This window comes from Chenopodium quinoa, unplaced genomic scaffold (genome assembly GCF_001683475.1).
Source record: "Chenopodium quinoa cultivar QQ74 unplaced genomic scaffold, ASM168347v1, whole genome shotgun sequence".
Taxonomy (NCBI): domain Eukaryota; kingdom Viridiplantae; phylum Streptophyta; class Magnoliopsida; order Caryophyllales; family Amaranthaceae; genus Chenopodium; species Chenopodium quinoa.
Window position 1 is genome coordinate 3,730,655 of NW_018744626.1, and position 24,964 is coordinate 3,755,618.

The following is a 24,964-nucleotide window of genomic DNA, read 5'->3' on the forward strand; positions in this document are numbered from 1 at the left end:
AGTATGGTGTATATATGGATCGGAATAATGTATACTTCGTATATTATATAGATGAGCCACATTAAAACCTATACTTTTCATGAGGGAGGTATGATGTTACCCTTTCGATGACATAACAATAGACGCCATTTCTTGTTTTACTTTGAAAGAAGTAATATTTATTCGACAATAAGTAAGGGTTTTTGTGTATTATTACGATCAACTTACTTTGAAATAATTAATGTCTTTAGAATACATGATACTATGATGTATCGATCAAATTTGGTAATCAAATATTGCATACATTCCATCACTCGAGGGTAAAGTCAGACTTAATTATTGAGAGATTAAATTCAATATATAGATCAGAAAATCAAATAGCTTAGTTTATTTTAACGAGTACATGTTAGGTTTTATTCTTAAGAGGTCCCTTCAACCTCGCCTTTAACATCGATCATTATATATCTTTTGTGACATTTTATAAAACAAAATACTTACAAGTTGTAATAAATGAAAAATTAAACAAATTAAAAGATGAGGGTAATAATAAGTGTACCTTGATCAACATGTAACATACGAATTGAAAGAGGGAGTTTTTCAAGGACATAAACCTTATTATATTAGTATAATAGTATTATAGTCGATAATGTTGAATACTCGTATAAAATAGACTAATAATTAATAACTCATATAGTTGCAACTTATTTTAATAAAATGTAATCAGAAATATAAAAATAGGTTAAGTCAAACAGGTAAGGCTCCCTTGCATTGCTTGCCTCTATAATTTAAAGAGGCGGATAATTTAACGAACACACACAGTTTACAGTTTGAACACGACAAACAATTAACAAAAACAAAGAGAGCTAGAGAAAGCAAGAGTAAGGCATGACGACGACGAGTATGAAGCAACAACAACATGGAGGAGCAAACTCTTCACAAGATGAAGGGAAAATCAAGGAAGAGAAAGATTCTAATAACAATAATCGTCGTAAGAGGGTTATTGATCCATCATCGGTATACATACATATAATTTATAAACCAATTCATCTATTAATATTGATGTATTACTATCGTAATTGTTTATCATCTAAAACGATAAATAAGGTCGTAATATAATTTGTTAATTGAATTTTTAAGCCTCTAAGCTTACAATTGTTGTTCATATTTGATTGCAGAATGATGGAGGTGGGAATAATGGAAAGGAAATTGTAAATGAGGATGAAAGTTTGACACAATCTACTGTTGAGCATAATATTAAGAAAGATTCCGACGTTAATAAACAGGTAATTAATTGATTATCGTTTGTGTATTACGTACTCCTATGCTGTAAATCTACCATGATGGTCCCTTTTTTTTTTTTTTTTTGGAAACCTTCAAATCTAGATAGATAGCAAAACTAAAAATTAAAATAAATAAATAAATAAATAATCCTTAGTATATTGGTATTTATTGTGTCAAAAAAAAAAAGTATATTGGTATTTATATATTTAGATTCAGATTCATTTCCCCCTATGACTAGTACTAATCAATTGATACCGAGGTTTTTTAGTTTTTTTTTTTTTTTTTGTAAAAAAAAAAAGTTAATATTATTTTTATTGTTAAAAAAAAAAAAAACACAAAAACAAAAACCGTGAATTTTTTGCCTCTAATTCTAAATTAATTCATTTTTAGTTTATTTACTCATTTAGATGAGATTAGGATGGGATATTCAATAACCTAAATAAAAGGTTAATTAGTATAAAATTCAAGATAAAAGTAAAAACTTTTGTGTATGTACACTCGACCAGTTTACATTAATTATTACTCCTATTTTTTTAATAGTACATCGGCCAATTATAGGTTAACTTTTAACTAGATTTAGCTAAGGTAACTATAATTTTTTATTTTTAATTGGAAGGTAATTTAATTGAAATATACTCCGCACTTTGTATTTTATGATCGGTAATATTTGCATGGTTATATACTTTTATTTATGAGTGAATGTGTGATTTATACGTGTAATTCTTGTAAAATGAGTAAATTTCACATGTTAAAAATAGGTGATTTTTTTTTTTTTTTTTGAAAGAGGTAACTTTTATATTTTATACAAAAAGTCTGTATTCTATAAAATACATAGTATACATATTGCTATTAATACAATAGGAAAGGGTTCACATTTTCATTTGAAATTCTTTTTTTTAGCAAATATAATTGGGATTTTTTTTTTGTAAGTCAATATATATACGGAGTACATGCTAAATTGCCAGATACTTTTATAAAAATCAAACGTACAATATTGAATATTGTCTCTTCGATGTTTTCATTTCTTACATATATGGATATACCCTGTTTGTTTTCCTCCCTATATCCAACCCTCTTTGACTTCCGTACTATAGTCCTCCGCATGCCGTAGTTGTTACCAATGCAATGTAAAAAAAAAAAAAAAACCTGAAAGACTATATGTAATTATTTTTCACAAATTAAATACTAGTACGATTTACCAGTCGTTTAAAAATATTCTCCCATCTTATTAGCATGCTACTCGTACTATCTACACGATTTCATTCATTTATGAAACAAAAATAAGATTATCCATATAAAACTTCCGTTTCTTTTTAGTTGACACGTTTGTCAATGCATAAATTCAACAATCAATATCTTTAATTACCTATAAGAAAAAAAAATATAAAAAGTTGATATTGTATAACTATATATCGTCACGAATCTAACAAGATCTCAGATGACTACAATTTTCATTACGTATAAGTCACAAAAATCTAAAGCAAGTGTGTGAATAGTGCTAAAGCCAAAACGTGTCAACTAAACAAAAATGGAGGTAGTATTAGTATAATTCAACCCAACTTTCATAGTATAGGATGTTTGGATTTTACCATCATTCTTTCATTTGGTTTCTTCTTCACTATATATAGCTACTACAATACAAAAACATGATAGTTGAACATTGCACAAGCTAAGAAGCTTAGATTAATTAGTATAATAATTGAATACTTTTATTTTAAAGATTTTATGATTATTGATTATTGTAGGAGTATCTTACTAGAAATATTCATTACTATTATTTCTAATAAATTAAATTCTATTTAATTTACACATTATATTGCTTTGATATAGGGCAAAGAACTTGAGTCAACAAAAGCTGAAATAGGTGAAGTAATGGAAGAAAACCAAAGGCTTAAACAATACCTAAATCAAATGATGAATGATTATCAAATGTTACAAAGCAAATTCTATGAAATCTCTCAACAAGACTCAAAACAACTCAAGGCTATGGCCGCAACTCCTCCTCCTCCTCCTCGAGCTTCATGTGATGATGAAGAAGAAGAAGAAGAAGAAGAAGAAGCAGATAAAGACCTTGTTTTCCTTAGTCTAGGTAGATCTCCAAGTCTCGACTCTAAGAAGGGATATACTAATAGTAAGTTAAGTTCACCATCCAAATTAGCGACGAATCATAGCAAAAATGTTGACATGGAAGCTAATGAGAGAAGCTTGGATCTAGGATTAGAGTGCAAGTTTAAAGCTTCAAGTACGATGGATCATCATCAAAACCTCAATGGGACAAAAGATGGAGAAGCTCTTAAGAGCAATAATGTTACAAGTGGTGGTAATAGTAATGGAGACGACGAATTAGTACACCAACCCCCTATGAAGAAAGCTAGAGTTTCAGTTCGAGTTAGATGTGACACTCCAACTGTAAGTATAAATGAAGTACTATACTAAATATACACTATTATTTTTATATTATCTATGTATATCATTTTAATACGGTTAATAATTATTTCTATATTATTGACCAATTTTTTTTGTTAATTTTGTTAGATGAATGATGGATGTCAATGGAGAAAGTATGGGCAAAAGATTGCTAAAGGAAACCCTTGCCCTCGAGCTTATTATCGTTGCACTGTTGCTCCATCATGTCCAGTAAGAAAACAGGTTCAATTTTTGTAACACTCCATATATAGTACGTAAAGTATAATGCCATTTTTTTTGTTTTTTAAGTCTAGTTTACTTTTTGATATGTTTTATACTACGTACCTCCGGTTCATATTATATACAAATTTGGAGTTTTTTATATCTTACAAATAATACACCAAAGTTGCATATAATAAGAACCGGAGGTAGTATATAAACTCTTTTTTCTAGCTAGAGCGATTTTAACAGGTTGCATGAAAAATACAGGTGCAAAGATGTGCTGAAGACATGTCCATCTTGATCACCACATATGAAGGTGCACACAACCATCCACTCCCAGTCTCAGCAACCGCAATGGCTTCCACCACTTCAGCAGCAGCCTACATGTTAATGTCTAAATCGTCGACATCTTCAAATCTCGGATCACCCCCTTATACGACCACCACAACGACACCTATTGGAGAGCAACTTCATGGAGGCCTTAAGTTCAATATCCTCAATAATTCTGAACAAAACCCATTTTTTTCTCCAAATTCCTCTACATTTTCTCCTACTCCTATACACCCTACAGTAACCCTAGACCTTACTTCAACCCCTTTATCATCCACAAATAATAACCAATTCAATAAGGTTGCTCCAAATTTAGGTTCAAGGTATTCTTCCACAAATCTCACCTTCAATTTTTCGGAAAATTCTAATAATAATAATCCCCTTTACTCTTGGTCTAATGGATTATTACCTAGCTATGGAACTCAATCCTACATCAAAAATACCCTAAATAATAGTCCACTAAATAATATTGGATTATCAAATAATAATACATACAATTTCCAAAGTAATCTCTTGCAAAAGAGTAATATCTCTCATAATAATCCTCCTAATAATCATGATACATTTGCTCAAGCAGCTAAGGTTCTTACTTCAGATCCAAGTTTTCAATCAATTCTAACCGCCACCTTGTCATCCTTCATCAATGGAAATAATGGCAATGCTAATAGCAAAATAGTTGGAAATTACACAAGCAATAGTCACCTTGAAGGAGGCGGTCGCCATACTTCTTCTACAAATAGCTCATTATTTCAATCCACAAGCAATAAGGACACTAATGGATGTGTTTCAAGCTTGTCCAACAAGGTTCCTATTGCACCAAATTCAGAATTAGCTCAAAGTAGCCATATGTTTCTTACTTCTTCATTGCCTTTCTCTTCTACTAAAAGCACATCTTCCTCCCCTGATAATATAAATCAAACAAATTGAATATTTGAAAAGCTTATTGTAAATTGTAGATTGTTAAATTAAAAAGTTAACAGTGATGTGTAGATTATTATTATTATTTAGTGAAATAATTTAATATTCAAGTCTTATAGGAGTTTTGAACTAGTCTATTTATTATTTTTTTCAATCATACATTTCTTTATTTCTTCTACATACTCTGTGATTATATATATAATTTGATAATTTTTTTTAGTTTGATTGTGGATGGGAATTTGTAAGATTGACTATATACGTACTAATATAATGCTAATATAATTGTATATTTGTCTTATATTACTTACATATTTTTACAAGTTAATGATGTGTTAATTTGTTAAAAATAAATATGAGATATTAATATCTTTTCAATCAATGTAAGAGAGATAGATTAAAGGTTCTCTCAAACTTGAAACACATTAAACACTTTTTTTATTCTATTTGATCTTACAAAAGCTAATGGAATGATATTCCCTCAAAAAAAAAAAAAAAAAAAAAAAAAAAAAAAAAAAAAAAAAAAAAACTAACAGAATGATATTGACCAAAATTGCACGCAAATTTTTTTAATTTTATACGACATTATGACTGATCTAATAATATATTACACTTCTATAATAACATTTATTTACTTTATAGAAGTGAAAAAATTATGTAAACCATAGTATGTTAATAGTGCAAAAATCAAGGTGATGCATTAAAAAAAAAACAGAGAAAGTACTACGTATAAGGGATGGTCTCAACTCTCAACCAAGTCCAGGGTTGGATTTTTAAACCATTGTATTCTTATGTATGTTTAAATTTTAGGAAAATTTGTCAAAGTAATTTTTATGTTGGTCATTTGTGAGGAAAAATTAATGACATTATGGAACCTCAAATTGTTTTTTGTTGCTTGTTGTTGTTGACTAGAAACTTTGCCCGGATTCTTGTCATTGATTTCGATTTTCTAGCTAGGCCAACACTACCTACGTGAGAGACCTATGGCTTTGATTTTCCCCATATTTCTTCCCTAATCACCATGTCCATTCCACCACACCTACAATTGCATCCCTCTTCATCATTGGACCACCACCTCTAACCATTGCACTCAACCACAACCACACCGCCACCGACGCAAACCCCCTAAATCTATGGTAGCTTGCTCTTTTTTTGGCTTTTGATCTTATCTAAACTTACCATGTTGCCGCAACCCAAAACAAAACATCATCCCTCATAAATTATAATAATTATGGAATTAAAGGTTCAAACATATATAACAATTAAAAATGTCAAATAGAAATTGAAGTATATCATTAAGATTGCTTTACTTTGGAGTAGGAAAATGGGCCGGAAAATATTGAATGACAAAGTAACATGTGTTATTTTATCACTTAGGCCAGGTGCTTCTGTTTTAATATAGTTATAGAAGATTCGACATTAATTGACTTTATATATTGTAAATTTGTAATTCCAATTAAAGCTTTCGATGGAGTTATAGATGATAATCTATGAATGATACGGAGTAATAAAAGCTTCATACTTCGTTCGTGTGTGTCGAGCTGTGATACTTATGCTTATAGATATTGCGTGATCACTTATTTAAAGCACATAATCTGCAATTGATTTCCTTATCGATGACCAAACCATTCCGCAACCTCATGCTAGTCATATTATCCACACACAAGCATCAGAATCAACTTTAATCTTTACTCTAGTCATAAACAGGGAAAGATATCCATTCTAAATCGAACTTTTACTAGTGTTGCTACGTGCGCGCAAGCCCCCTAATCCACAAGCTAAGCTTTGCACCCTTGCCATACAAGCTAACATTCCCCAACCTTCAAAGTTCGAAACATCATCATCATCATCAACCTTTCTCAGTCACTCTTGTAAAAAAAATCAGCCAAACAGGCCCTACTTTAATTAGCATTTTAATTATTATTATTAGCATTAAAATTATTACAATAATCAAAATATACAAATTTTAAAAAAAATCGAGTGTACAATAATTATTGTACATCCACTATAAAGATAGACTAGATTGATCAAAAGTTACCCCTAAAATAAATAAAAGTTACCCTAATATGCATAAAAGTAATCCAATACAAATAAAAATTATTAGTAAAGAATCACATTTTAAATGACTAAAAATCAATTATTTGTGATTAAATGCAATTAAATTACCATTATATAACTTTTCTTATTGTCTATTTATATAAAAATTGTATTATGTTAAAAGTTACCCCAAAAAAAGCAAAAAGTTACCCTAAAATTAGGTAAAAGTTACCCTTATACTGCTCGATGTACAATAAAATTAGTGTAAACCGGGTGTATACAAAAGTTTTTGATCAAAATAATCAGCTAAAATATCAAGGAATTAGGAATCTGTGATATCATACCATTATTATTGTCTTCCTTCTCCCCTAAAAAAACCCTATTTATATTCTCTCTCCTCCTTTTTCTTCTTCACCAGCAGTCATCAATTTGCAGCAAAATTCTCATCGAATCTTCTAATCGGGGGTAAATTCTCTCTCTTTCTCTTCTATTTGTCTTGAATTTGTCAATTTTCTTTTGATCAATTGATTTTTCAGCTTCAGATAAAGATAATTATGGTCTCTGATTTCATATTAAATTGCAGAAATTTGTTGATTTTGTGTTGTTCTTATGCTTTGTAATGATTTGCTGTTGCTATTTTGTATATTTGAAACAAGTAATTTGATCGAAGTTGAGAATTTAGGTGTTAGGGTTAGAATTTGATTAAATTGATGCTTTGATTCCTGTTATCGCTGAATTTTAACGCTATCTGAGTTTCTGGAGCTCTTGAATCTGTTTTTGGAGGTTGTTTGCATGAGTGTTTGATTGGGAATTGTGTGGTTGTTTTTTTGATTGTGAGAAATGTAGGCTGAGTATTATAGGTGGGAGAACACTGGCAAGCTGACTTTTCGTTCATTTTTAACCGCGTTGTGTTTCATTGCCAATAAGGTTTTTCAATTTAGAATTGATTGGTGATGATTGATTTTCATTGTAGAAGTTTGCTATTGTGTTAATATGGATACCTTAATGAGATGAGCGCGATTAACCAATCAGAGAATGAGTTTTTTTTTTGAATTGTTCTTAGAATCTTAGTTGTTATCAACTTATCATAGAGTGTCTTTGCAGCTGTATTATTAGGATTTAATTCTGTTAATAATGGTGATATTTACAGGTAGTTACGATGTCTACTCCCTCAAGAAAGCGGCTCATGAGGGATTTTAAGAGGTTGCAACAGGATCCTCCTGCAGGCATTAGTGGAGCACCTCATGATAACAACATTATGCTTTGGAATGCTGTCATATTTGGGTAACTATCCTCCCTTTTTGTGTCTAATTAATGTGCTAGTAATCGCTTTTTATAGGTGATGAATAAGCTGACTTTTCTTGGTTTTTGGTTTATTTTTGCAGTCCAGATGACACTCCGTGGGATGGAGGTGAGCAAGTTAAAGTACAAAAATAAATGTCAACCACCCCCCCCCCCAAATAAAATGAGAAAGTTTGTGTTATTTTTGCTCTAAAGTGATTGCTGTGTGTGTTGAAGTGTTAGTCTTAGGTATTATACTAATGCAGATGGTTCTTTTGTGTATGTAGTTATTGTTGACCATCATCTAAGTCTTTTGTCATTTTCCGTCTCAGTTCTTCATTATGGCCGTGTGTCTAGGAGTACTTAGAAGTTGGTACATTGAACATCATTGTAACGATTATATAATTTTTTTCTGAAAATAGTATAGTGCACTCGGCCGCACCGCATGGTGCACCCGGAAAGAACATTAGACATATTTTAAAGAACATGGGCAAAAAAAGAACATGCTAGTGTTAGAAACAGAACATACCTATGTTTGACAAAAGAACATGTTTGTGTTTGACAAGAACATAAAGTCTTTACAAAAAGAACATATTATTTTTCATGGTTATTTAGGTGTTGAACGTGTTTGAAAAAGAACATTATATTTGACAAAAAAGAACATGTTCATGTTTGACAAAGATGTAGGTGATCATTGGGTGGGCCGGGCCAAGGTTAAAAAATCAGCTCACTTCTCGGGTCGGGCCAAATTTTGGGCCGAAGTTTTTGTGCCCAAAATTGTCCGGTCGTGCGGTCTTTTCGGGTCGAGTAAAAAAATCAACTAAAATGCATAAAACGCATTCCCAAACCCGCCAAAAAAAATTAAATTTAAGGGTCGGGTCCGACCCGATTTTGGAGGTGAAAAAAATTCTGCTCAAAACCCGTCCAAAATCGGGTCGGGCCGTTCTAACTTTGATCACCTCTAGCCAAAGAATATAAAGTCTTTACAAAAAGAACATGATAATACATTAAAGAACATGTTCTTTTTTCTGGTTACTCGAGTGATTGATTTTTTTTTTTTTTTTTTTATATACATACATTAAAGAATATATTGAATAATATAAAGAACATATAGTTCAAACTCAAAGAACATAATCATCAAATTTAAAGAAAATATTATACTCATGTTCTTTATAAGTATATATAATGTTCTTTTTTTGCCCATGTTCTTTTAAATATATCTTATGTATGGTGCACCCGGGTGCACCAACCATACATTATTTTTTTCTTCTAACATGCGAAATTGATCAATGAGTGCATGATTTTTAAATTTTTTTTTTCTCTCCATATCTGCTTGCATGTGTAGAATTTTCTGATAGGCATGCTTTTCTTGTTTAAACACGTCTAGAAGACAACCAGAGAAATATGCTTGAACAATCAAATACTCTCTCTATCTTTGTTTAGTTATACTTGATTTTTACGATTGCATATCATTAGTATTTTATTAAGAGATGAATGGGATATGGATAGCATCATAATCTTCATCCTTCTTTGATCTTATTAAAGTGTTTTTCTAACTAATACTTCCTCCGTCTTTTTACTGCAACGTGGAGGGGATGCATTGATTTTAGGAGAGCAGAGAGATAGGGAGAGATAAAAAGAATGACCCATGTGATGTGGAGAGAGATATACGGTATCATTGGCTAAATAAAATTATTGCAATTAATTTGCAATTTTTCTAAAAGGAATGCGTTGTGACTAGAACGGAAGAAGTAATTTTGTTTCTTGTTCAAAAAGCACAAAACTATGTTATTATTGACTTTCTTTTCTTGATACTAATTTCAACCTTTAAGTAGGATAAGGCTCATTAAAGGCATTTTTCTCCTTGTCTTCATCTGCTGAGGATTATAATCATATATACTGGTTGATTTAGCTCCTGTATGGCTGAGCTGAATCGAGATTTGTGGTTAGTTGGAGCTAAATGGAATAATTGGAGCGCGCATCTAATACAAAGGAAGATATTAATTAGGAATTCAAGATATAGTAATACTAGATATGGTTTGGAGTGGGGTGGGTATTATGGGTTAGTGATTTGAAAATTTGGAGTCCTATCATCCATAACAATTATTTGATCAAGATTATTGCCTTTTGTGTTGGAACAAGTTTTGCTGGTTTCCATGGAAATATTTTTAAATACTATGTGATCGCTAGTTGTCTTTAGGTTTAAGAATCATTTCCCAGGATAGTATTTGACCATCTTTATTAGTGTAGAGCTCAGGAACAGTCATGTTTATAGGATAACTGTGGCAGAAATGTATATATTGGGTTAAGTGTGTGGTTATATATTAAATTTAGAATCCTACAGAGATTTACCGTGGAAATAAAGGGGCATCTATCGAAATTTGAGGATAGAATCAAGAATCGACTGTCAAATTGAGGCATAATCATTGCTGTGCTCAAGAGGCACAGGTTCGGATAATGGAGAGTTAAAATAATGCAGATTTTAAATGAGGTTAGGGTGGATCTGACTGGTTTTCCTTGGAGAATTAAGAAGAAAAGGCAAATTCTTTTTACCTGTAATGGTGTAACCCAAATAAGCTCTTATTATCCTTGGATTTGATTTTGTCTTTTACGAGAGGATATCTAGGGGGGTACAGGAATGAGCTGAGTATGGAAGTACTCCAGTGAGAGGAGGTGCTCCTTAATATCCTGGGGAAATTGGTGTCCTGGGCACGCAAGTCTATCACAGCTTAGGCAGCATCTGATGTTGATGTGTTGTGGACTTTGTAGTTGCAGCAAGAACTCATGCAGCGTGGCAGCTGTCTCATATTTTTAAAAGTTAGAATAAAAACCAATACTTTGGCTGTAGACCCTAGTTCTTAATAAACCCACTATAAGATTGTGATAAATGTGAAAGCATTTGATTCTGCGATACTATTGGTGTTAATAAAAACCTGTAAAATCTGAAAGGAATACTAATCAAGTTTGCATTAATTAAAATGAAATGGTAATTATGTGATAGTGTGCGATACATGTATGCACGAATGATACGAATTTTATAGTGTGTGTCGCACGTGCTTGAGTGAGTGTGTGGTGTGTGTGTGAATAATTAAGTTTGACTATTGAGAGTAATTTGATCAAGTCAAAGGACTTCTGAATTATGACCAAATGGATTATAATTGTCATTTATTTGGGATAAATAAATTGAGATATTATTTCGGGAAAAAAATAATATCGAGAGCTTGAAATGTGATTTTTAGATTAAATACAGAATAATAAGAAAATCATGAAAAACGGTTTAATAAGATGGAGCACGTGCTGTTAGATTATGGATTGAGATACTATTTCAAGGCAAAAGGAATATCGAGGGCTTGAAATGTTGATAAAATCATGAAAATGGGTCCAAAAGATGGAGCACATGCTATTGAGATGATTCATAAATCCATTTGGGTTAGCATGTGCTGTTCGATAACTTATGTATTATAGCCATGATAAGTACGGCATGAGTATGAAATTTGAAGAAACAGAAAACGAGCTTATTTTTCGACCAAGTTTTGTGGAGACCTTAATGATATTAAATTAAGGTTGTAGTCAAAGATTAGTGATTTTTGGAGATCATTTGATGTCACAATCAAAACAGAAACCACAACAGCTATGCATACAAGTAGATTATAAAGTAATTTAGGCAATGTCATGTAACAAATTGATTTACCATAAGGTTGTGGACAGCAGATGGAGCTTGCTTGAGATGATATTTGGAGCTTAAATGATAAAGTAATAAGGGGCAAAATCTTATTAGTGGATGCTCCCCATTGGGCAGACTAGCTTCACTAAGACTATGACATTGGTTTCTTTCTTCTCCCTAAGCTCACCCCATACCTCATTCCTTTCTCCCTTGTCACAGTTCTTAGCTACAAAGATTGAGGGTAAGTAAAAGAAACTAGAGTAAGAAAGAGAGGGAGAGTCAAAGAAACAAAGGTGAAGAGTGCACTTGTAGCTAAGGTAAAGTGCTCACTTTGAGCCTTGATAAGTTTTCATTTCTTAACCTTTTGGAAAAATGTCCATCAAATTCTCACCTAGTTAAGACAGATATAACAGTTAATACCACACGAATTAGCAGTATTTAATTTCTTTGTTATGTCAGGCATAGATGCTACTTCTATCTGAACATGCACTTCTAGTTTTAGCATGGGCGGTTCTGTACTCTGTGGTTGACAGGGTCTAGGAAATTATGTTTGATCAATTTTGACATACTCTAGTGGAGAGACTGGAGACATGGAAATCTATAAGGGTCCTTTGTGGTATTTTCTATATTATTATTGGATAGAATTTGTTATTTTCATTTTTCTAATGCATATATCCCATTCCAATGGCTTTATCGAGATGGCAAAAAGACTGGACAAAGGTGTTTTAACACGAAACCACTTTGGAGTTGAAATTAAACCGTAGTTTCTGAGTTGTAGTGGGCTGTGGATTCTGGTGCTAATTTTTTTGCTGTAAAGTTGATAAAAGAATTTCTGAATTTTAAAGTTCAGTGTTAGCTACTGTTTTTAGTATTGGAACCGTGCAGTTTTGGGGTTTTTGAAAGAAATTATGGGGGTTGGGTTGGCTGTGAGTTAAATGGTGATGAAAATAGTCAGGCATTTAAAATTTTAAAGGTTTCCTTTTAGTTGGGTAAAATGTGAGGAGGGTGAAAGTAATATGGAAATATTAGAGCCTAGGAGCATCGTAATTGCTTTGATGGTTGTCCAGTAGAGACAGGTTGCTGGAGTCCAATACTGAAAAGCTGTTGCTTCTAAGGTTTTGCATGTAGAGACTAATTACCTGCTTCCCATATGTTACTTCTCTCGTTGAAAATGGTTTTGTTTCTGTTATGCTGGATGGTAGTTCTCTTCATGGGGGAAAGTGGCTTGTTTGGTTTGTGAAAAAGATACTGTCAAGAGCTTCGTAGGTCTGTTCTAAAAGCTAAAAATTGGTTTGTAGGTTGTGGTAGTTCATTGTAGTCCTTCCTATATTAATTGGCTACTTTCTATGGGTGTCTCACTTGCTATTGATAAATTTCCTTTTTCTTTCTCTCGTTGTATCAACCAATTTTCACTTTTCTGTCCCAATTCTATCTCCACCCCCCGGCCCTCTTACCCACTTATGAGCATGTTATTCTACTATGTGCCAATCCCAGGTGTAAACTTAATTAGTTAATTGTGAGCTGGAGAGTTTTTATAGTTCCAATTATTGGGAGTTTACTCTATATAGCCTCGGAGCTCAGTATACTGTAAAAAACTGTGCTGGAGTACTTGGATTAGGAAGGGTAGATTTTGAAATTTTGAAGAGCAAATTCCCTGTTTCTCTTTTCCATTTGTGCTGAGCAAATTGCATTTTGAAATAGCATATACTCCATTTGCAAAAATATGGTTGTTAAATCATAAATCCTTGTGATAAGATTGTAAAATTTTGGTTTATGTAATGTCAGCTCTTTACCTTTCTGATATGTAGTGAGTTTCTCCAACTAAAAGTTTGTGAGTTTTTCAGGCACGTTTAAGTTGACACTTCAGTTTACTGAGGATTACCCAAATAAGCCCCCCAGTGTTCGTTTTATTTCTCGAATGTTCCATCCTAATAGTAAGTGACATCCATTTTTCTTGTATGAACTTTCATTCATGTAGGTGGTGTTTCTCACTTAGTAATAACTTCATGTTCCTGTAATGTGTCCAGTTTATGCTGACGGAAGTATCTGTTTGGACATCCTACAAAACCAGTGGAGTCCAATCTATGATGTTGCTGCTATTCTTACATCCATACAGGTTAGTTGTTGAGTTTATAAATATGCTACTTGCATTCATTCTAGTTAGTTGTTGACATAGTCGGCCGGGTGCACAGTGCTCATGGTGTACCTGGTCAAAATGACCACATGCTCTTTGCCTTACCCCCAAATTTTAGGATGTTGGTTTTAATAGATATTTAGTCATTTCTGTGGTTGTGTACATCGATGCCTTCTCAAAAAAATTCTGACATACTACCCTGTTGCTGCAGTCTCTGCTTTGTGATCCAAACCCCAATTCCCCTGCAAATTCAGAGGCTGCAAGACTGTTTAGTGAGAACAAGCGAGAGTACAACCGGAGAGTCCGGGAGATTGTGGAGCAGAGCTGGACAGCAGATTAACATCATCCTCTGGTGCAAGAGCAGCATTGGAATGCTGTGAGGCATGTTCCCATGTCTCTCTCTAATATGTATACATTTTAGTACCGTGTTCATTATTTAAATTCATACATTGTCATTCTGCGGATGTCTGCTTTGATATATGTAGAATTGTAGATGAATGATCAAAGTCCGCCCCTTGTTTGTAAGTTAATGGCGTTGAACAATGTCAATCTCCAGCCTTTTGTAGATTGTTTCAGGGTGCTAATTTGGATACAAGAAACTTTGTGAAGGAAAAGAACATGGACAAAACTAGTTAATTCCTTGTTAAACCTGGCCAGTATAGGTGTAGCCTTATAGGTCACGAGATAGCATATTCCCAGTAGTAACCACCCTATAGAGGTTTTTTTGTTAGAGCCTAGACGAGCTGCTCCCTGCTGGCTGATTCCTATTCCGTAAATCCTCGTTTGATAGAGTTAAAAACCAATGTAGTATGACCTCAAACCTTATCACCTAATATCATATACGAGCTATAAAACAATTTGATGGATGATCTACATATCGAAATTAATGTGAATTATCGAAATTAATGTGAATTCCAATTTCACCAAATCCATTGAATAAATAACAGATGAATAAACAAATTTGGACATGCATTGTTGTTTTGAGACAACAAAATACCCTAAGAAGTTAGGGCAATGTGACAATTGACGATTATTCGTAAAGATGGTTCATTATTATAGGGAAACAAAATATCTAGTATAACAAAAGAAATCAAATACTATGTATTAAAACAAGTATTTTCTTGTTGGCAGGAAGAGCCATTAAAACAAATCAAAGTTCAACTTCGCCTAAGAACTCCGACAATCCTTCTATGAACTCTGTGAACCATCCACTACTCTCCTCGTCTTCCTCCTCCTCCTCCTCCTCTTCTTCCTCTTCCTCTTCCTCCTCGCCTTCCTGCCCCGCCTTCCCATTCTTATTCTTCCCTTTTCGCATAAGTTTATGCGTTTTTCTTGCCGCCAACAAACCGGTAGCTATAGCTGCATACTGCTTTTTCTTATCTTTATCAGCAGCAGTTGCATCCGAATTCCCATCTCCAGCTTGATTTTCCTTATCATCATCCTTCTTTTGCATGAACTCCTTAGCCTTTCGCAAGTATGCTTTGTAACTGCTTCCACCATCATCGTCGCCAGCACCCTTAATGGGAGGCGCACTTGAGGGTTCCGAAGCTGCTAAAGTTGCTGACGATTCGGAACCTTGACGTCCGTGAAGGTACTTCTCAGCTTTCTTTAATATATTTCCATATCTTTCCCTGCGGCTTCCTTCCATTGAGAGAAAGACAAGTTACAATAATTTGTAGAATTTTTAATGTGAGATAATTTAATTTGAAGTATCTCATTTACAATGTATTTATATGTCAACTTTTAAATATTCATGGTAAGAGAAAATTTTGGAATCCTACATAAATCAAGGTATGAGAGAATTTGGCGGATATGAGCTTATTAACAGAAGAAAACTTTACAAATATCTACTTTATTTCTCAAGCTTTTCAGTTTTTACTATTATTGTTAATGAATTATGATCGAATGTTTTTTTTTTTCACGATGTATCAGATATTAAGAACCACTCACAAATTTTTTTATTTTTAGTTATGAAAATATTGCAATGCAAATGGCGAAGTAGCCAATTTCGATTATTCATTTATTTATTTATTTTAACTAAAAAATGAATCAACATTTGGATTTATAAAAAAACTTTAATAAGAATTAAATTATATAATTTCCCTTTCTAAATATTAATTAGAAGCGCATATTTGATTAACTAATTAGTTTGTCTAGCAAGAACATTCATCGACTATACAAGTATTATGCATAGTTAGTTAAAATGCATTAATATACTCACTTCATCATAAATAATTTACCAATGAAATTTAATACAAATATCATATAATTCATGTACTTGAACAAAAAATTATTACAATTAAAAATGAAATGCGAGTATTAGAAATTAAAATCATTACAATACAATTAAAAGTTGTAATATAAAGTTAGACTACAACAGAAATTAATACAATCATGAATTAAATTATCATGCATATCATCTTCATTCTTCATTTAATCCTTCAACAAATTCTTTAACCCCCTCCATTAATTCTGTAAACCAATGACCCTCTTCTTCTTCCTCTACCTCTTCTTCTTCTTCTTCGATTTCGCCTTCCTCTTCAACTTGTTCTTCCTCATTTTGTCTTCCATGTTTTTCTTTATGTTTTTTAATTTTCTTCAACATGGCTTGAGCCAACTTTAGATGCTCTTTATGATCATGTTGACCTTCATTTTCGCTACTCAAATTCTCATAATGATCACCACCATCTTTTTCATCTTTCTTATTCTTTTTATCCTTCTTATCCTTTTTATCTTCCTTGTCTTTTTTGTTTAAATAACCTTGAGCCTTTTTGAAAAACTCTAAATGACGAGTTCCATTATTACCATTATCACCATTTATTACAACCGGCGCATCTGAGGCCGGGGATGAGTGGGAGGCTTGATACTTATGTAGATAACCCTCCGCCTTGGCAAGAAACCTCTCATACCTTCCATCGGAGCGGGTGGAGGTTGACTTTACATTTGCATTATTCAAGTCCATTATAAATAATATAGAACTGTTGTGGTCGTGGTTGTGGTTGCGGTCGTGGTTGTGGTTGTGGTTGTGAACAATGATTGTGATTGTAGTTTTGAGAGGAAATGAATAGAAGTATAAACAAGATTTATAGGTTGAAAGTTGAGTGAGGGAATAATTGAGAGTATTGAGATTATATATAGTGTTAAGTTGGGTGGTAGAGTAGGGCATTTTCTGCTACTTGTGGAATAATCAATTATTTACGCGGCATTGTATGTCGAATTATAAACGTAGATCGAAAACCATAACTTACTTTCAATTAATTGTTGACTAGACCAAGTCAATCAATCCTAACGAAATTAGCATCAATATCTCATGTTTATTTTATTTTTTATTGCATAAATCTCCAAAGATTCCATTGTAAAAAATAAAAATAATTTTTTTTTAAAAAAATAACTTAATCCATATATAGTTTCTAACTAATATATTACTCCATTTTTTTAATTAATTTTTTATTATTAAAACTCTACTTTTTTTTAGAACCATTATTTTTTCTAGAAACTTTATTACGGAGTACTTATTATTTTTATTATTATTGTTAATAATATGATGGAATATTATAATTACTATTTATTTTTTAAAATATCAACATGGCTTGAAAATTTTCTAGTTCTCATCAAAAAGAAATGTTGCATCTTTTATTTATTTTTTAAAAAAAAATTTAAAAATGGTCATTTTAGAAGGCCTTGCATTTAAGATGTTAGAATTTGGAACACATAGGTACAAGTGTACAACAACACTATAAGAGTGGGGTAGAAGATTCAACATACATAACGACTTTTGTGAGAAATCTTAGCGTTAAGATGTTTTATTACCACATCTCAACAAGACATTAAAGTTGATAGTAACTTTATGCATTGTATATTTGTGTTCATTTAATTTTTATATATTTGATTTAGGAACTTATTTAAATTTGTTAAATCTTAGGACCTGTTCTCTTACGTTGAAATTCAGTTCAGCTCAGCTCAGTTCAGTTCTGTTCAGTTCAGTTCAACTGAGTTCAGTCAATGAGAACAGACCCTTATTTTAATTGTAAATTGATCTTAAAACTCTTATTAGAGCTTAATTTTATTTTATTTTTTTTGAATTTGTGTTATATGAAATTGTTTAGAAAATTATAGGAAAATTAATTTACTCATGCAAATTAATTTAAATTGAATTTTTACATTTAATAATAGACCAATGATAGGGACTGCATATAATAAAGAGCTAAAAGTGAAAATATATCATTAATTATACCAATTATTTGTTATTTTGTCAAATATTTCTTAACTAATAATGTACCGAGTACCAATTTAGGAAATACATACGAAGTACATGTAGCTTTAAGGACAATATATATCATTACCTTTATAAATATTTTACTTCAACATGAGAATTACATCATATCTTGATATATAGAGCAATTTAGTGTTTAAACATCATATTAAATCATGTATGGAGTACAAAACATATTCTAAATTTTAATTGTTTGTGGACTTTAAAGAGAGATTTACACGATCTACTATATATACTTCCTCTGTTTACTTTTAATTGTAACACTTTAATTTTCACATTTGCTGATGCATAATTTACTTCTTTGTATCTTTAAAAAATACGTACAAAAATATAAAAATTAAATATTATAAAAACATAAATTGAGACGAATCTAACATGACCTCACATGACTATATTTTACCAAACATGTAAATCAATAATTAGGGTCGAGTGTAGCTATGTAAGAATGTAAATATTGTAAATTTAAAAATATTGCAACTAAAAGTGAACGGATGAGGTACTAGTTTATAACCGCTTTGTAATGCATTATTATAATAAACCTAATTCAATTACTTGAATCGGAGGGAATCTAGTCCAGTTGTTTAAAGTCGTAAACCGATGACTTTTCTAAGCCATCAACTACGTCATTCTTTAAAGTCAGGCGCAAATATGGGCAATTGGTGATGATAACATAATAGGGTTAGTTGAATGGGTTCCATCATATTTTTTTATTTGTTTTACCATTTCTTCGATGTTCCGGATAGTATTAAGTAATCATAATTAGGCAAATAAACAGGCATATATAAACATGCTGAATACTTGGTATTATTTTGTGCATATAAGTTTTGTGTAGTTGGGTACCAATATCAAAATATCATCTCCAGTGGTTGGAAAAAACTCAAAAAGAACTAGTTTGCAAATATTAAAATCTTAAGCTAGTAGTTATACCATTGTTGGCTTTGTTGCACATCTTGTTGATTAGTTTTGCCAAGCAAATTAGTTTTGTATCCATCCCTCCATTTTAGATTGGACGCCAATCACGCTATGCTTTGACTGGGCAATGGTTTGACATTATAAGATGTATTTTATTGGGTGGTTTTTGACAGTGCTGGACTTTTTAGTTTTAAAAATAAAAAATTAAATTAATTTTTTTTTTAATTTTCACTTTAAGAAATAGGTGAGAACTAATCATAAAAAATAATAAAGGTTTGAGATCATGGAAGTGCTATGATAATTTGAGATGATTTCAGATGCAAGTAATTCAAGAGAAAGGATACTACGGAATTTTCACTTAACGCTTTATGCATTGAGCTTGAGCACTTAATCGGATCTGTCATGAAGTCATGAACTAAAAAAATCTTTTGTATGAAGTATAAAAGAATAATAAAACAAACCACCCTAGATGAGCAACACAACAAAATCGAAGCTAATTACTACTCCTTCCGTCCCATGACGATTGCCCCATTCCCCTTAAAAGGCAACATTCAATGTAGAGCCTTTAGAGCAGGGAAGACCAATGACAAGATAAAATACATACTAGTATTAACATATCACTATATGATAAGAGACAAACACAAATTTGCAAAGATTCACGCCCACCTGTAGAAAAAATACAAATAAATGGGAGAAGAAAAAGAGTATCTTGCACCACAACTGCTTGTTTAAACCTTTCTACAAACAGGAAAGCCCTCCACTAAAAACTATGAAGACAAACCAATACTAACAGCATCAAATACTGCATCTTATATGACCATATATTCAGCATTCTTGATGCTGATTACGCCTAATTTACTTCTGTCGCGCTTACCTCTCCCATATGTGGAGCATCCTGCATAATTTGTGAAAAATGTTAAGAGATCGAATTTGTAATTTTCTATGTACAGAAAGAGAGTAAACAAAATGCTAGCTTTAAGTGATGAGAAAAAGGTTTAGGCAGAAAGTATTGATACCATGTTTTCTTTGTTTTCCTCTAGTGTTTCTTCCATGTCCAATGCTTTGGCCACAACTGGAACACAAACGAACAACAATATTAAGCTCATAAATCAATGGACTGCAGTTATGTGGAGTATAGTACAAGATTATACGTCGAAAATAGCATTTGGCCATTTGCTAGAATCATGTAATGTACCTTCTTCAGAGACTGGTTTTTCATCCTGCTTCATGATTTTCTCTCCATTTGACTCTTGCTTGCCTGGCTTTTGAACTCTCTTCTTAATATTATTTCCCCCGCTTTCAGTGCCTAACTTTGGCTTAGCAGGGTCACGATTTGATGCTCGAGTCTTAATTACTGTAACAATGCTTGGCACATTTTCCTTCTTGGAAGAAGCCTTAGCTGAGGAAGCTTGAGTATCAGTGTTTAGAGATTTTGGTTTGAACTTTTTGGTTGCCGCGGTTGAAGAGTTGTTCTGAGCATCCTCACCAGAGACAGTAGTTGCATCTTCTGGCACAAGAGAGCAGGTCACAGATTCTTGCAATTGTTCAAAGGTTTCTGAGATTTCATAGCCCTCGAATAAGCTTCTGACAGTCTCTCCAAGTTCGGCGAGGTTGTGCCTCTGCACATAAGATTTTAGCTCCTCACGCAGACGCTGCATAGGCTGAACAAGAACATATAAATCAGAAATGGTAATCAAGTCACCAATCACAATATCAACTGCAATTCTCCAAGATGTAATACCTCACATCCTGCCTCGAGGGCAAGCTTGAAGAACCCAAGTGAAATCGAGTGTTTAGCAGTAGACTCTGAGAGCTTAATTTGTGACAGCCAATATGATGCAGATGACAGGATATTAAACTTCCTACGGGTTGATGATCTAGAAACATCAGACAGCGGCGTCACACATCTTTCCGGTCCATTACCAAATCTCTTGGACCTAGCTTCCGAGATTGGAGTAATGTTGCTAGCAGCTCTTTGCCTAGGACTCACAGATGACTTTGCAGGAATTGACAGCCTTCTCGGCGGCTTGGCAGCTTTCTCCGTGTTCTTGCCAGAAAGCTCAAGAACACTCACACTTTTGCTTGTACTAGGAGTCCTCCCTCTAAAGAACACATATCATACCAATCAGGAAAAATATATCAAAACACCCCAAGCAATTTATTTATTTTTTTTCTCAATTATGGAGAAATTCAACAAAATTCATCAGCATTTTTGACAAGTATCATGATTTTATGTACTTTACAACATAGAATTTCAAAAGAGAATCATAGTTAGTACTGCTAGTATTTGGACTGACCCAAATTCCAAAATAATAACAAAACCTCTATTTTGCACTCGGGTATACCTAAGCAACACAATTTAACGTACCCTTTATTGAACAATCCTATTTAGGCCCAAATGACTCGGTCTTTGTAACAACACGAAAGATTTGTACATGGTATAACAAAATGCGTATATTCTAATTAATTCTAAATTTGGCATGACAAATTCAGAAAGTACAACTGTATATGACGCGAATTCTGATACAATAAAAATTACCAATTCATAGAAGATAATAACCAGCAACTACACAACTAATCACACCATAACAATCATTGACCAGTTCTCCTGAAATAATTCCGTATCAATTACACTTTAAACATATATATTCAAAAACCTATTTAATTTGATGTAAAGTGAGTAAATAAATCAAATTTGAACTTGAATTCAATCAATTTCATGTAAAATTACCCAATTACATAATTAAATAGTGTAAAGATTACCTCTTGGAAGCAGCAGAGGAAGAATTATTAGCAATTTCAGGGGATTTGTTAGTTTGATCATTCAATTTTGCAGCCGAACGAAGCGGATACCTAAGCTTTGATTTTGCTGTTTTCCCAAAATCCCATAAAATGAAACACAACAAAACCAGATTAATTCTTCGGAAACAACATTCGCAACTCGTGTAGTAGACGGTAATAAATAGTGGTAATGAAAATGAACTTAAAACGCCCGTATAATAAAAATAAATAAAGAATTCTTGAAATCGAACTCGATAAAATGAATAAAAACTTACCAGCAGAAGCAGAAGATTGTTGAATTTTGAGGGGTTCTTCCATAATTGCAGAGGTTTTTTTAGAGAGAGAAAGATTTTAGAGAGAATTTAGAGAGAGAAGTTATGATAGAGTGGGAGAGAAAGAGAAACTTCGTCAGTTTATTTATCTCAGTTGAGCGGGAAAATTTCTCACTTTTTTTTTTGTTTTTTTTTTCAATTTTTGAATCTTAAACGTTATACAGTAATTAATTAATTAATTAAACGAGAAAAAATGGGTTTTTTGAGGTTTTTGCTGACGTGTTATGTGATGATTGGATTGAAAGCTGAAAATTGAAGGAAGTTAATGATGTTAAACGGTTGGATTTTTGGCGGGACCCAAATTCTTTTGTTATTCTTTTTTGACGCTCCTCTTCTTCTTTTTGTATTTTTTTTTGATTCGAAATTCAAATTTAGAAAATCCTTAATTTATTTATGGGGGAAATAATAATAAGCATGGTACTTGTTTCTGCAATTTGTTGACTGCAACAAAGAAGGAACAAAAAGGATTTTTTACGAAAGTAAGTTTTATTAGTAAACTATTTACCAATCTAGACGCGTGGCCAAACTATTTACGAAACTGAGCTTCTGACACAAAACGCTGTCTCGGTCAGCGTTTTACTTTTGGTTATTATTTTTTTTTATAAAATTTCGTATTATGTGAAATACAAATTTTAAAAAAAAAAATTGGAAATACGGTAAAACGCTGACTCAGTCAGCGTTTTTCTTGTATACATAACAGAGAAAAACGCTGACTGAGTCAGCGTTTTACACCTAAGCATAAAACGCTGCCTCAGTCAGCGTTTTATCTGCTGGCTGAAGGCAGCAACAGCAGGCCCCCAACAGCAGCCAGTGCACATCCACCAACACCACCACCCTCCTCCTCCACATCCTCCACCACCCTCCTCCTCCACATCCACCACCACCACCACCACCCTCCTCCTCCTCCACATCCACCACCACCACCACCCTCCTCCTCCACATCCACCACCACCTCTACCACCCTCCTCCTCCACATCCACCACCACCTCCACCACCCTCCTCCTCCACATCCTCCACCACCCATCCTCCTCCACATCCACCACCTCCACATCCACAATTTATTTTGAATGAAATGAGTCAAACGTGGACAAATAAGGAATTTGAAATTCAAACAAGACATAAATTCATTCAAATAATTATTAAAATAATAATGTAATGTAAGTGTTATGTACAACAAACTAGAGAAGGTCATTACAGCAAATAAATCAGATAATTCTATCCTATTCTGACTCATCAATTTGGTGTAACGGCTCTCTATCCTGTATGTCCACTCTCGGCCTTTGACGACGGCTGTAGTGACGGACCGTGGTAAATGGGTTCGGGCGTACTGGCGGAGTCAGCTGGCTGGAAGATGGGTCATCAGGATGACGTAGGGGCGCGGAACTGCGAATGTCGTACTCCTCTGCGCCCGTGAATGACGAAGGATCACCCCCACAGCTACTCTGGCCAGCCTCGAACTGTGAGTGACTAGAGTGGCCGCCATGATCGTCCCGGGAGTGGACGAGATAGGCGTGACCATATCTCTGCAAGGTAGCCATGCCCATATCTCGCACCCGCTCGACCTGTGCTCTGGGCGGCTCAGGTATGCCTGGAAGGACGTCCGACAGTGCGTCAACCATCGCCGTCATATCCAACGCCTGCAGTAATTAAGGATGAGTTAGTTGAATGATATACAAATTTAAAATTGATAAAAATAAGTTAATCAAATACACTTACATATCCCCTGATCACGTCAAAGGATGGATGGTAATGTGCGGATGGCGGTGTGTAGTTGGGGTTGATGAAACGCCGTGTAATCTGCATGTACCACTCCATGTATGGATCGTATGGATCCATAACGCCGTGGATGGGGTCACCAGTGACGACGAACTCCAACCGTCGATGCCACAAGTCAATGTACTGGGCATGCTCCGTCCGCCAGTTCCTGTCGCTCTTTCCCCGACGGTCAATGCGGTGCAGCCGGGCACTAGTGTCACACTGCTGGGGGACAGTCTGTCGTAGTCCAAACTGTCGCATGACTCGATCTGGTAGGTGACCCTCGACGACCTCAAAACAGATTAGGGGGACCCTAGAACGCTACTGCGCCTGATGATCTAGTAGATGTGGAAGCATGGCAGCAACTAAATCAGCTTCATACGGGTCCCATGTCATCTGCGATAACACATAAAAAGTAACATAATAAACAGGTTAGTGCATATTAAATATGTTAAGAGTATACATAATAAATAACAATTTCATAAACAAATTAAAGATTTCACCTGATCCTCGGTCAGTCGATCAAGGGCGTCTCGGTAGTACGGCAGGCCCCTCGCCGCATGTGCATATGTCAGCTTGGGGACCGCCCATCTGCAAGCGTACGCCTCGTCAGCGGAAGGCCGTGGTGGAGGAATGTACCGCTCATACTGCTGGTCCTGATC

The 24,964-nt window shown here is 33.7% G+C and overlaps 4 protein-coding genes across 4 annotated transcripts; 2 read left to right on the forward strand and 2 right to left on the reverse strand.

Annotated features, from left to right (window-relative positions):
- Positions 1–759: 759 nt before the first annotated feature.
- On the forward strand, positions 760–5,292 carry LOC110700550 (probable WRKY transcription factor 61). Its single transcript, XM_021878103.1, has 5 exons — positions 760–993; positions 1,155–1,262; positions 3,091–3,669; positions 3,796–3,909; positions 4,156–5,292. Exons 1-5 carry the CDS (start codon positions 865–867, stop codon positions 5,143–5,145), a joined length of 1,920 nt encoding a protein of 639 aa, XP_021733795.1. The 5' UTR covers positions 760–864; the 3' UTR covers positions 5,146–5,292.
- A 2,192-nt stretch (positions 5,293–7,484) lies between these two features.
- Positions 7,485–14,816, forward strand: LOC110700552 (ubiquitin-conjugating enzyme E2 2-like). The gene is made up of 6 exons (XM_021878104.1): positions 7,485–7,635; positions 8,321–8,454; positions 8,556–8,581; positions 13,960–14,049; positions 14,143–14,231; positions 14,461–14,816. The coding sequence occupies exons 2-6, from the start codon at positions 8,330–8,332 to the stop codon at positions 14,587–14,589; spliced, it is 459 nt and encodes a 152-aa protein (XP_021733796.1). The 5' UTR covers positions 7,485–7,635; positions 8,321–8,329; the 3' UTR covers positions 14,590–14,816.
- Positions 14,817–16,671: 1,855 nt separating this feature from the next.
- On the reverse strand, positions 16,672–17,211 carry LOC110700897 (nucleolar protein 58-like). Its single transcript, XM_021878478.1, has one exon. The coding sequence runs from the start codon at positions 17,209–17,211 to the stop codon at positions 16,672–16,674; it is 540 nt and encodes a 179-aa protein (XP_021734170.1).
- A 2,550-nt stretch (positions 17,212–19,761) lies between these two features.
- Positions 19,762–22,617, reverse strand: LOC110700553. The gene is made up of 6 exons (XM_021878105.1): positions 22,491–22,617; positions 22,198–22,303; positions 21,176–21,536; positions 20,630–21,095; positions 20,451–20,506; positions 19,762–20,329 (listed from the first exon to the last, which is right to left on the reverse strand). The coding sequence occupies exons 1-6, from the start codon at positions 22,531–22,533 to the stop codon at positions 20,285–20,287; spliced, it is 1,077 nt and encodes a 358-aa protein (XP_021733797.1). The 5' UTR covers positions 22,534–22,617; the 3' UTR covers positions 19,762–20,284.
- Between the last annotated feature and the right edge of the window lie 2,347 nt (positions 22,618–24,964).